This window comes from Lindgomyces ingoldianus, assembly GCF_010093535.1.
Source record: "Lindgomyces ingoldianus strain ATCC 200398 unplaced genomic scaffold BDR25scaffold_7, whole genome shotgun sequence".
Lineage (NCBI taxonomy): Eukaryota > Fungi > Ascomycota > Dothideomycetes > Pleosporales > Lindgomycetaceae > Lindgomyces > Lindgomyces ingoldianus.
The window spans coordinates 108,036-120,206 of record NW_022985168.1 but is presented as its reverse complement, the minus strand read 5'-3'; the positions used below and the strand labels follow the sequence as shown (position 1 = coordinate 120,206).

Genomic DNA, 12,171 nt, shown 5'->3' with positions numbered 1-12,171 from the left:
AGATCTTGGCTCGATCATGCCTCAGGCACCTTGCACCACTACACCTTCCCAATAACTGCTTCTCATGTTCACCGGGAAGTTAGGCCCCGATTGTTATTGTGTGTTACCTTCACATGAAAGAAAGCCCAGTATTCCTATGAGTTATTGCAACACTTACCCAGCAGGCACGAGCACCGCCTATACTTGCTGTATCTACTCCCTTCGACATCATCTGTGTGAGTTCCGAGGCTCGTTACAATGGCAAGAATCGGCGCTGTTTGCCAAGTTTCTTACAACCAGGACTCACACTCGCGCTTGGCAACAATAAGGAGTCTCGGAACTAGATTCACAAGAGAATCGCTTCTAAGTTTTAAGAGGTGACCGGCACAATTCGCCTCGGCATACAAGATGTTCAGGTCCCGTCCATGGCGTACAGCTAATCTTGGTTTCGGCCAAAACAGCCATGAATTCTCATCATTCACATGGATCGCTTTTATACTAAATATCTAGCCTATCAGTCCGTACTCTGAATGGTCCATTTACTCCACAATTCAATCGGTGCTTCCGGTTCACCCATCCGGAGAAGGTTCGGCCAAAATCGTGCAACAACGTCACAAGCTCTGCCGAACGCCTATGGATCTGCAGCGCCTCCCGTTTGCCCCAGTTTTCACAGGGATGTGGCTCACAACAACTCCTTCTCGAAATGGAGATGCCGAAAACCTTACCCCAGCAACCAACGTTTCCACCATTTCTTGCAGACCGCTCCCGTCAACACATGCTATATTTTCGCCAGGATCTACAGCTCAAACCCTATGTGGAGTGAGCGCCGTCTACAGTCGTGATAACTGTCCCAAATGACGTCGTCGAGGTTGTATTGTGGAACCGAGACACTGGTTGTAATCTGCAATCTTTGTAGAAAGGACTCCAACTGGGCCAACTCCATGTTTCCTCCGAAGAGTGGAGGTCTTAGGACAATTAGCACCAGTAGAAAAAGGACCCTGCAACCCCGCGAAATGTAAACACCACTCCCCACTTCCTATTGTATTTTTCATTTTTTTGTCTTTTGTTGCGCTTGATACATGTTTCGCTTCCGAGACCATCTGGAGCGTTTATTTTTCGTAACAGGCCTAGCTGGTTCCAGCTGGAGGATCTCTCCTATCAAGATGTCTTCAGATTCTGAGAATTCGCAGTCATCACTCAATGATGGTTCCAAGCAACCTCGCTTCATGGGGCTGACTGGTAGGCCACTTAGTCTGATCGTGTCCGTCGTTGCGACCACAGGGTTCTTACTCTTTGGGTATGACCGTAAGTACCTTCGCTCGCGTCACGCTGGATTAAGCCGCTAATCTATCGTCTAGAGGGAGTCATGTCTGGAATCATTGCAGCGGATCCTTTCATGAAATACTTTCCAGAAACGTACAACGATGCCACTTGGCAAGGATTCGTGACGGCGATTTACGAAATCGGTTGCCTCTTTGGAGCAATCGGCATCTTAATCTTCGGTGACGCTCTCGGTCGGCGTAGGGCCATGATGACAGGCGCTGCGATCATGATTCTAGGTGTCATAATTCAGTGCTCCGCGATTAAAGGCTACAAAGCCACTGCGCAGTTCATTATCGGTCGTACAGTAACCGGAATTGGAAATGGAATTAATACAAGCACCATTCCGACGTACCAAGCTGAATGCTCGAAGACTGCCAACCGCGGGCTTCTTATTTGCATCGAGGGCGGCATCATCGCTTTTGGTACGTTGATTGCTTACTGGCTAGACTATGGCTGCACATATGGACCTCCTGACCTCACCTGGCGATTCCCAATTGCTTTCCAGGTAGTATTCGGATTCATCGTATTGGTTGCTCCAATCTGGCTCCCCGAATCGCCCCGATGGTTGCTCACTAAGGATCGAACAGACGAGGCAGCAAAAGTCATTGCTGCTCTCCGTGGTCTCCGCACTGACGACGAGGAGACTAAGCTCCAGGTCAGTATTATCATGGACAGTATCCGGGCATCTGGCCACAAAGGCGGGAATACTCCTTTCAGTGCCCTGTTCACGGGCGGCAAGACGCAGCATTTCCGCCGAATGCTTCTTGGCGTCTCATCACAATTCTTTCAGCAGATTGGTGTACGTGAAAGCCCCTCCAGTATTAATTCAGTCTGCTAACAGTGAGCAGGGATGCAATGCGGTTATTTACTTCTTTCCTCTGCTTTTTGAGAATTCAATCCACCAAACAAAGAACATGTCTCTCCTCCTTGGGGGCGTTAACATGATTGTTTACTCCATCTTCGCAACAACATCCTGGTTCATTATCGAGCGTGTTGGTCGCCGCAAGCTCTTCCTCGTTGGCACAGTTGGCCAATGTTTGTCCATGGTTCTGGTCTTTGCGTGCCTGATTCCTGGTACCGAAACAGCAGCCAAGGGTGCCGCTGTGGGCTTGTTCACGTACATTGCCTTCTTTGGCGCGACCTGGCTTCCTCTACCTTGGCTGTATCCGGCTGAAGTCAACCCTATCAAGACCCGAGCCAAGGCGAACGCCATGTCGACATGCTCAAACTGGCTCTTCAACTTCATGATTGTCATGATCACTCCGGTCATGCTGGACAACATTGGCTGGGCGACCTACTTGGTCTTCGCCGTTATCAATGCCTGCTTTTTTCCCATTATCTTTTTCTTCTATCCCGAGACGAAAAGGAGGTCGTTGGAGGAGATTGACTTGATCTTTGCCAAAGGATACCTGGAGAAAATGGGATACGTCCGCGCAAGTAAGGAACTTCCTTTCTTGGACGACCGAGGCATTGAAGAGAAGTTAAGGGAGTATGGGCTTGTCGACGGTGAGGAGGATAAAGGGGCTCATATCGGTGAGAAGGAGGTTGACAATGGGAACGCCATAGTGGCGTGAGGAGGACGGCATTACGTGTTTGAAGCGAAACATGTGATGATGAGTTCAGAGACGCCTCGAAACCTGCAATTTCCTCTAGTTCTATACCGATAGACTCGCTGTCGAAGCATCTTGGGTATGAGGAATGTTTTTAATAGATGGTCAATTAGACCTTCGTAGACGCAAGATGAAGTCAACACAAGGAGTATGCTGGCTCTGCATATATGATAAGATGAGATGGAGACGAGCCACCTGCCATACCCGTCTGTAAGCGATAACCGCAAGGTGTCAGAACATTAAAAGCGGCAGCCTCCGACGGCGATGGGAGGAGTGCAGAAGAGCTATGCTTGATCATCCGTTGTCAGTGAAGAGTCATGTGTGAGTGTCAGACTGGTGTGCAAGGATGGGTGGCCTTCTGGCAGGCAACTGAGACGCGATAAGGCTGGATCAAGAGGCTCAAGAGGCTCAAGAGGCAAAAGGCCATGTGGTGCCATCCCGTTTGGTGGGGCATGGTGTTCTGGGTTGGACTTGTGATTTAGCATAATGATCTCACCGACGGCCGAGCCCAGCCAGTTCCGAGTCCTGGTGCGCTTACCCCCCCTTGTCGTCGTGTCTGGTGCTGACCCGCGCAAATGCCAGCCCCGCAGCCACAAATTTCAGCTTTCGGCACTGCCATGCCCATCTTCATTCCACGCTGTCTTTCCAAGCAACAAACCACCACGACGCTGAACAATCGCTCTAACACGCCTGCCAACCATACTGCCACACCTGTCCGTGAGAGTGTAGACCCTAACCGCGCCATACCACGCCGTCTGACACCCCTATCACAAGCCGTCCGCGCACCGAGAAACCCCGCAAATGCTAGCATGGAACAAAGACGGCCTCCAGAGTATATTCTCGAGGTCTTTGCGGACCCGGCCTGTGTGAGGGACGTAGTGAAGGGTATGTTCCTGCCGTCGTTCCCCCTTTCCTGCGTGTTGAGAGTGTTGGGCGCCGCCGTGGGGCCAACCCGCTATCTCCGCTGATCTCCCTCATAGCAATTCTCCACACCATCTTCTTCCACCGCTACTTCTCCTCAATATCGCCACTCACACGCGACCTCCTCGACCTCACGCTCCCCGCCATCGACGACGTCGACCTCGAGACCCTGATTGACCAGCGCACCGCTGCCTTGGTCCGCGCCATTGAGTCCACACATCAGCAGCGTGGGCGCGGACAACTCGCCGTCCAGTTCTTCGAGAAGCGAAGAAGGAAGACGTATTTCTTCGGGAAGGCAGACGAGGAGGTTTGCTGGGAGCAGTGGACGCTGGACGTTACGCTCGCTACACCGCGGACAGAGACTGGTACGCTGCCCCCCGCGCTAGCTGTCATTTCTCCTTCACATAGCGAATTCCACTCCCACACTCATTCTTCTACTGAAATTGCGAGTGAACCGAGCTAATCAATCGCCACAGACGTCCTAAAAGTCCGTCGCGCAATGGAAAAATCTCTGCATAAAGCCGCCCTCAAAATCGTCAACATCGTTAATCGCGACAAAGACCACATCCCGCCAATCACTACCACCGACGCGAATCCCTTCCCATACCAAGTGGTCGTAAATCCTAAAGCCACTGATGGATGGGGCCAACGGATGGGCATATTCTGAAACCATTATCACGCACGAAGCGGGGGCGGGGTAGCACGCACGCACGGATTTGTACATATGGGATACAGCGGCTGCAAGGATGAGTGGATCCGAACGGCACAACGATGACCATGATGCGGGAGAATTAATGGATACGATGAGGATGTGGAAAAGAGGAGGTTCAACACCACTCACCGTGACTTTCGTCTGGTTTGTGTGCAGAGAAAAAATGTCTGGAAAAGTGCTACCGACGTAGCGGAGTTTTGAACTTTTGGACCCACCCGGACACAAACCCCCAAAAATCACCCGAGACAAAAGTTCAACATTTGTACAGTGTTCGCTTTGTTCGAACAAAAAGCAACAATCTTAATGACCGATACAATCACGACTTTCCTTCTCTTTCCTTTAATTTTTCTTCCTGTCGCTTTTGTGTGGAATTGTGTATGTAACTAGTTTTTCGAGATACCCCCGAAATGAAATTCTATTTTATTATTATTATTATCATACTTGTGATAAACGCATGCTAGATAGCTACTTCCTGGCGCATGGACTTCTAGCACATGGTGCGCTTTCTCCATTTGTGTTGCTCATTCTGCTCTGCGTGCCCAGATGTTAAGAAAGGAGTACATTGGAATACAGTGTAGTACAAACATACACCTGTCCTTCAACGATCAGTGAGCCACCCGACCCTACCTGCACCGTCCCCCCTCTCCCTTCTCCCCAATATCTCTGTTTATCGTTGTCTATTCGCGACGATCGGCTCTTCAATGCCCGCCACAGGGAGTGAGGGATAGGGAGAGAGGGTGTGTGAGATGCATTACACTAGAAAACAAGCTATCGCTGAGTACTATATGTAGCTAACAAGAAGATAGGAGGGGAAAGGGGTTTGTTTGTTTTCTTGGGAGGCGGTGGGAAAGGGTTTTTTTCCTTGATCCTGTTGGTGACTGTGTCTGAAAAACTGGTCTCCTCAAACTCACGAGTTCGAATCTGGACAGCGTCCGGTCAGGTGCTCTTTTATCTTCGGAATGGTGTCCCATTCTACGCCAGTCTTTCCTGCCAAAGCGAATCGAGGCATTGAAGCCAACCAAAACTACATCCAGCGCCATAGCTGGCCCGTTATTGGGTCTTTGCTGTACTGAAGCCTGAAGGCCCCGCCATATCGCTGATGAAGGACATCACTGGTCAGCCTTCCTGCTTCGCACCTAAGATGGCACACCAAGGAAGTCTTCCAATACAATTCCAGAGCATCGGGGTCAGTCAGACACAGTCGTGTGGTGTACGGCGTCAGCGCCATCGGCGACGATGAAGCAACCCACTAAACCGACACGCGAAAGGAGTGGCGGGATAGAGCAAGGGATATAGCCCCTTGAAGTGCGAGCTAGACCAATAGCAGACAGACAGCTTATCGACGGTTACATGTGTCCATTTTTCATTAGTTTAGGAGACCTGGGTATAGTCTGGCTGACGTTCATTCATAAAGACATTATGTTTCTACGTCGGCTACAAAAAAAAACCCCCCCCGTTGCGGAATTCGCCCGATCGATAGTGACGATAGTGAGTTGTGAGTCCTAGGGCTTTCGAATTCGAATTCAAGATTTGTGGACCTTGGAGTGGCAAGGTTTTCCGTTGGCGCAGGTGTCGCGGCATTTTGGATGTCAGGGCTGTTGGGGCGTCAGCGAAGGAGTGAGATCGCTTGAGTGGAGAATGGGGGTGCTTAGAAGCGGAGTGGAGGAATTTGTTTCTTTTTGGGTGTCTTTCTTAGACGAATAGGGTGAGAGGGGAAGACTTTTTTTTGCGTACACATAGAAATCCAAAATTAGAGACGGCTGCATGTAGAAGGGTAGAGAATTCGTTCTTAAATAGGGAAGAAAAGTGTAGAATACAAGCTTCAACGGAGTGTCCGCACGCACGCCAGGCAAAGCGTTGGTGTCAAGATTCCTGCTTGCAGATGTAAAAAGACCATTGAACTCATAAAAAAAAAATCTTTATACATACTACACTGCATATCATATCTTCGACCTCAGGAAGTCATGCTCATCCCATATCACTACTTCAGACTCTGGGTTCCACCGGTAATTCAGCAAGCGGTCTCTCAGCGCCCATTTCTGAGGGCTGATTATATCCATACGCAGAGTGCTGCTGTAAAACTCCATACCCATTCCCAGATCCATGTCCGGGGGCATGCTGCTTATATTCCTTCCCCTGTCTGTATCCAGGAACCTGACTCTGGGTTCCGTCCAACTCTCCCATCTTTCCCTGTCCCTGTCCACTCTTTTTCCGCCTTCTGAGGAGAAGGTAAACTACTGTGGCGAGGATAGCGAGGCCGGCTACAGTGCCTACTGCTATCCCTGCTATTGCGCCGCCGGAGATGGAGGATGAGGAGATGGCGGTGGGGATGGAGGAAGCCGAATTGGTGGAACTGCTAGTGGGAGTGGAGATACTGGGGCTAGAGGTGGCACCGGTGATAGAAAAGACATTTGTGCTAAGGGAGATTGTGGAGCTCAAGGCGGGCTTTTGTTGGCAGGCCGACTTTAACGCCGAAAGGACTATAGCGTACGTAGTATAGCATCAGCATCGGCGGAAAAAACCTGACCCAAAGGGGATTGGTGGAGCGCTTACAGTTCCCGAGGATTTTGAGGTTGTCGATGGCGACGAGGCAGTTTGTGCATTTGTCGACGCCGGACATAAAGGCGCCATTGTTGGAAGTACAGTAGTTGTATTGGAGAGACTCGTTTGTTTGCTTCAGACGGTCTTCTAGTGCGTTGCCAATGGTGTCACAGGCGGAGTTGCATTGAGTATTTGCGAGCGTCGTGTTGGGGTTTTGTTCGCTTTCGAAGAAACCTTGGACACACCATACTACTGTGGATTTGAGGTTGACTGGTTGGATGTTAGAATTACTGTTTGCGGGGTGTAGGACGGACTAATATTTGGGAACACGACAGTTGTTTAACTTCATGCTGAGATTCAATATGAGACAATAGGATACTGTTTGCCATCCTAAAGCACACTTGTCCGTCCTATTGGACTAGGAGTAAACACGTACAGAGAAACCAATAGACGTCATTTTCTTCGTAGATCGTGTCCACTGCTTTACTTGTCTGCTCACAACTCACACACGACCGGAACTTCCGGCCTATCGCGGTACTGTTATCTCCATTATAGTCAGAATCAAGGCAGCTTAGGTCACCACTGAAAGTCTGCGAACTCGCAATGTCGGAGATGTTGAGGCCGGGACTGTTGATGCAGAAGTTGGAGCATGGGGAATCGGCTGTGACTTCTACCGCGTGTACTCGAGAATCGTAATGGAAGAGTGAGTGGAGGTTGACGAGTACGACAACAAACATAACGAGAGAATTATGGATAGACTTCGCCATCTTATCACCCGTAGCAAAGACGATAACGAAATGTTTTCGTCAGTCAGAATGCGAATGGAGAAGGATGGGGATGACAAGGCAAAGGTGGCGGTGACAACGGGCAAGCACCACCACAGCATCTCTGGCACTGGATCCCTGGTTTCTAACGCTCCCCGGTGGAGTCCTCGCATATCGGATAGTGATTTGGGGGCGGATTTTAGCTTGGGGGTTAGTTTGGAGACGATTCCTTTCTAGCCCTGTGGTTGTGGCTGTTTCGCGGGTGGATGAAGCATAAGTTGTGCCGCTTGGTTAGTGCACATGATTAGGGTGCCTAATTTAATGCGACACTGAAGAAGCCGAAATCGTGAGTATCGTGAGGAATACTATGCATAGGTGCTACGGCACGGTGCGTTGAGCGGGAGCAGTCGTGTGTTTGATGAATAGGCTGAAGATAAGAGTTAGGGCCGAGAGGTCGAAAGAAGCTCAAGCATGCATCCCTGGTCTTGGCATAATCGTAACTTCCTCATATCTCCGCCATTAGAGGCCCGTCGTTTAGAGGCCTGTTTTACTCATCTGCTCAGGGGTATTAATGGCCGTGTAATTTCAAAGTTCACCATCATTTATTTAATGTTGAGTACCATGTGCTCAGAGTTATCAATGTGTATGCCATTAAGTGATCAACCCATTCATTTCTCATTGTTTCTCTGTCTTCTCAGCCCAGTTCACCCATCTCTTTACAACTTCATCAACAGCCTTAACACCCTCTCGAGTCGCATCGACCTCAAACCACTCTCGATGCTCCTTCCCACAAGTCTCGCAGTTCTTCTTAACGCGTTGGTCGCCTAGCTCAATGTGGATCAAGCGTTCAACGCGATGCGCATGTGGTACTTTACGAACACCTTCTAACACGCGTCGAGTTAGTTCAGCAGGCCTCTCATTCTTGTATGATGGTCGCCGAGATTGTGCTGGTGATCCATGAGGAGATGGTGAGGGAGATGGAGTAGATGACACATAGGGATACCAGCGAACGAGGGAAAGGCTGTATCCGCATTGCCGCGTCCATTCATTCATTCTCCGGTGGACGTTTGAAGCTCGACCGATCTTGAGAAGGATAGTTTTCTTCTCGGAATTCGAATTGGTTGGTTGATCGGATCGTGTTCGAAGGGCGTCTGGTCTCTGAGGGGAGCGTACGGAATACTGTCGAAGAACGTCCGACGTTCGCCGGCCCTGCTCTAGCCGTGATGGAGGGGCAAGCAGGGAGGATGCGGTTGACGACGGTGGTGGACCTGCCGATTCCGATGTAAGCCAGAATATATATATGTAACCCTCGTCGTCGTGTTGCGATATTGGTTTCGAGAGCTCTGCGAGCAGGAGCGATGCTGTTTGAGGAGCGACGCTCTTCGGAATATGTGCAAGAAGATTCGAAGTCTGTGAAGGTCGTGGTGAGACTCTGTTTATTGGCCTGGCAGGCTTCTCTCCCAGCGGCTTTCGGGCTGGGATGCTGCTCATAGGCGTCAATGAAGGTGGCCGGCCAAGCGAAGAGCTATTTGGTCTGCCTGATTGCCCTTGGTGAGTGGTTTCAAGATTGAGTGGCATTGGGGTTTCCGAAACATATTGGATCGTCGCTGGAGGGGCCTGAGGTTGTATTCTCTTCTTATGCCTCACTACTTCAACGTAGTCATCACCTGTAGAGCCTATACAACATAACGACTCCCAAAATGAAGGCTTCTTGGTCCGCTGTGGTGATCTGCCGCCTTCTGGTCTCTGTGACGCCCGCTTCTTCTCAGCCATAACGTCACTTGGGACCGACATGAGAGGCCCCTGAACTTGTTCCCACGTCGGTGGCCGATCTATTCTACGAGAAGGTCTTCCTGCAGCATTCTGACCTTCTGATCGCCCTCCTGACCGCCTCTCCTTCCTCCTCTGCTGTGTGGGTTCTTCAACTTCAAGGACACCTAACCGCGCCACTAAGGTATCAATGCTACTCCGCTCTTGCAATGTGTACAGCTGCGTGCTGTGCTGCTGAGGAGTCGCCTCATTAGTAGCTGCCAGCCGCTCTGCCTGATTCTTGTGTTGCCAGCAGAAAAACGCAGCAGCTCCAGTCTCCCCTTCACCACGATCTCCAGCTACTGATACGACGGCCAAAACACCATTGTTCCGAGAAGCTTTCGCGGTGCTGATGCTACGTCTACACGGTCTTCCGCTGGAGGTGATACCCTTGCATGTTGTAGCAGGATTCTTCGAGTCTGAGCGAGGGAGGAGTGATTCCGGTGTATGCCCAATGAAAGGCATATTCGAGTCGAGGTTGCGAACCTGGAAAAGAGTACGAGGTTAGCAGATAGAGCAATTCAGGCTTCCAAACCTCGGAAGCAGTGAATTCGAAGTGTATCCAGATGATAAATTAGGAAAGCATCGGGCGGCAAGATTAGATGTAGGTGAAGTGTGGCATATCCTGTTTCGCCTTTGAGAGGCTATGTGCCGCCGACTAGCTACGAGAACAAGATGGCGGGGAGTTGTGGAAATCGCGAGGCGGGAACGTGGCGCTTCTTGTGGCAGTGTATGTGGCTGAGTGCCAGGCATCAATCCCCTCATGAGAGCGCTAACATCTGTCAAAACGAATTTTTGTTTTATCTAGACAATCAAAAAAGTATCATGATGCTTGTTCCTTCGTACTCGTTGTTCAGAATGTGTCATTTTAGGGTTTGGTAAGGCCAAAAACCCAATTCTCCGCCCTGATCCATGTGAACCAAAATAAGAAAAAAATCATTCTGTGCATCGGCCGGCTATTTAATTGTTAAACCTCTAATCCTACGGACGAAAAGGTCGGATAAACTTACGAATCGAACCCGGGGCTAGCCGATGGCAACGGCTAATTTTACCACTAAACCACCGATGCATGGATTTTGCTTGTTGATATAAGATTTTGAGGTCTATTCAATAGATATAGTCAAGCGGGAGCATTTTCTGATGTTTACTGATTAAAGAACCCTTAAAGTGAAGGATTGTAGATAAAATACTCTGCTAGCGTCTGTATCTTACCGTTAAATCACCGATACCTGGTACAGAATCACAAATTATCCCCAACGGGCCAGAACCCAGCTCTTGTAGTCCATGATCCCCCGTACGAAATGAAGCTGGACACTATAATGCAAAATTGTACTTGGATTGCTTTAGATCTTCATCTCCCCAGCTGTGAAGGTAAATTGATCGTAGATATGTATCAAAATAACATGCGAAAACCACCTCCGCGAAACCGCTCTCGATTTCAAAATCCCGGCGCGGGGCCAGGCCTTCGAAGTCGTTCCAGCACTAACGTCCCTCACTGCGTAGCGAGACACAATGTGTGCCGAGACAAATGAAGGGTGCTTTGACTTTCAGCAACTAGAAAGCTTAAGCGCACAACACATATTTTTATAATTCTACAGAAATAATCCGCTAGAGCTACTGCTAAATGTCTATAACTAATGTATTTTGCCCTAAAATTTACGTTCGCATCGTTGCCTCAACGCTGGATTTGTACAGCGCGTTGCGGTGTGGCAGAACAGGCTTCCTACCCTACAGCGCCAACCTTACACCTTTTTCGCTCTAAATTGTATACAATAGCCTTACCTTATCCTTACAACCTTCTTCTAATACTAGGAAATCACCATCAACCCTATGCGCGCTGCATAGCGCGATTTCATGCAGCGCCGCTCCGTTGATAGGTACCACGAGCGGAAGCGAATCCGGGCTATTGCACGATGACCCTGTACGACTTACCTTATAATTACATCTGTGGGTATTTTACCAAAGGGTGTGTGACTGTGGGGGTTGCAAGCGTTCGGATTATCATTAAATCCGACTCGGGATTGGGAGCAGTGATAAGACATAGCCTGGCGCACGTTTAATTAGTCAGCCAACGCGTTTCCACGAAACCATCTTCGACACAGCGAATCAAATATTACACTATCTCTACCGCCAAGCCCTCTCTCCTATTGGTCCGGATATAAGCCGGCTATTGATTTAATTAGTAGAAAATTAGTAACTAAAAAGCTGCGTTACTGTTTGTTTTTAAGCTTTAAGTAATTATTCTGCTATGCTACATGCTTAATCTAGTTTTCTTTTTTTCCTATTATAATTAACTACTGTATAGTTAGGGGTGTAAAAATTACTTCTATAGTGTAATTTTTCCTGCTAAATATAATTAGCTTTGCTAAGACTTTCTAAGTAAAGCCTGCTGCAGGCAAAAAAGAGGTTCTAGAGGATCTCCCCTTAGTTAAGCAAAATAGTAGTGCAACTTTAAGCTTTAGCTCTACATCTGCTTTAACCTATTCTAATTTTTTCTAACTAAATATTATCT

The 12,171-nt window shown here is 49.1% G+C and overlaps 5 protein-coding genes and 1 pseudogene across 6 annotated transcripts; 2 read left to right on the top strand and 4 right to left on the bottom strand.

Moving 5' to 3' along the window:
- Nucleotides 1-1,205: 1,205 nt before the first annotated feature.
- BDR25DRAFT_323116 (general substrate transporter) lies at nt 1,206-2,876 on the top strand (the record flags this gene model as incomplete). Its single annotated transcript, XM_033692081.1, has 3 exons — nt 1,206-1,284; nt 1,338-2,101; nt 2,151-2,876. The coding sequence occupies 3 exons, from the start codon at nt 1,206-1,208 to the stop codon at nt 2,874-2,876; spliced, it is 1,569 nt and encodes a 522-aa protein (XP_033550873.1).
- Nucleotides 2,877-3,405: 529 nt separating this feature from the next.
- On the top strand, nt 3,406-4,971 carry BDR25DRAFT_301550 (DUF1649-domain-containing protein). Its single transcript, XM_033689604.1, has 4 exons — nt 3,406-3,440; nt 3,495-3,797; nt 3,893-4,198; nt 4,310-4,971. The coding sequence occupies exons 2-4, from the start codon at nt 3,530-3,532 to the stop codon at nt 4,498-4,500; spliced, it is 765 nt and encodes a 254-aa protein (XP_033550872.1). The 5' UTR covers nt 3,406-3,440; nt 3,495-3,529; the 3' UTR covers nt 4,501-4,971.
- Nucleotides 4,972-6,531: 1,560 nt separating this feature from the next.
- Nucleotides 6,532-7,907, bottom strand: BDR25DRAFT_340660 (uncharacterized protein; the record flags this gene model as incomplete). Its single annotated transcript, XM_033693532.1, has 3 exons — nt 7,523-7,907; nt 7,099-7,356; nt 6,532-7,025 (listed from the first exon to the last, which is right to left on the bottom strand). Exons 1-3 carry the CDS (start codon nt 7,851-7,853, stop codon nt 6,532-6,534), a joined length of 1,083 nt encoding a protein of 360 aa, XP_033550871.1. The 5' UTR covers nt 7,854-7,907.
- Nucleotides 7,908-8,489: 582 nt separating this feature from the next.
- BDR25DRAFT_280720 (DUF1766-domain-containing protein) lies at nt 8,490-10,333 on the bottom strand. The gene has a single exon (XM_033687839.1). The coding sequence runs from the start codon at nt 10,122-10,124 to the stop codon at nt 8,526-8,528; it is 1,599 nt and encodes a 532-aa protein (XP_033550870.1). The 5' UTR covers nt 10,125-10,333; the 3' UTR covers nt 8,490-8,525.
- BDR25DRAFT_351564 (uncharacterized protein) lies at nt 10,164-11,750 on the bottom strand (the record flags this gene model as incomplete). Its single annotated transcript, XM_033694872.1, has 10 exons — nt 10,164-10,463; nt 10,506-10,564; nt 10,649-10,713; nt 10,904-10,966; nt 10,993-11,122; nt 11,156-11,213; nt 11,320-11,333; nt 11,480-11,562; nt 11,603-11,673; nt 11,733-11,750. The coding sequence occupies 10 exons, from the start codon at nt 11,748-11,750 to the stop codon at nt 10,164-10,166; spliced, it is 861 nt and encodes a 286-aa protein (XP_033550869.1).
- BDR25DRAFT_t13 lies at nt 10,657-10,728 on the bottom strand (annotated as a pseudogene). The gene has a single exon. The product of its transcript is annotated as a tRNA-OTHER (tRNA).
- Nucleotides 11,751-12,171: the final 421 nt, after the last annotated feature.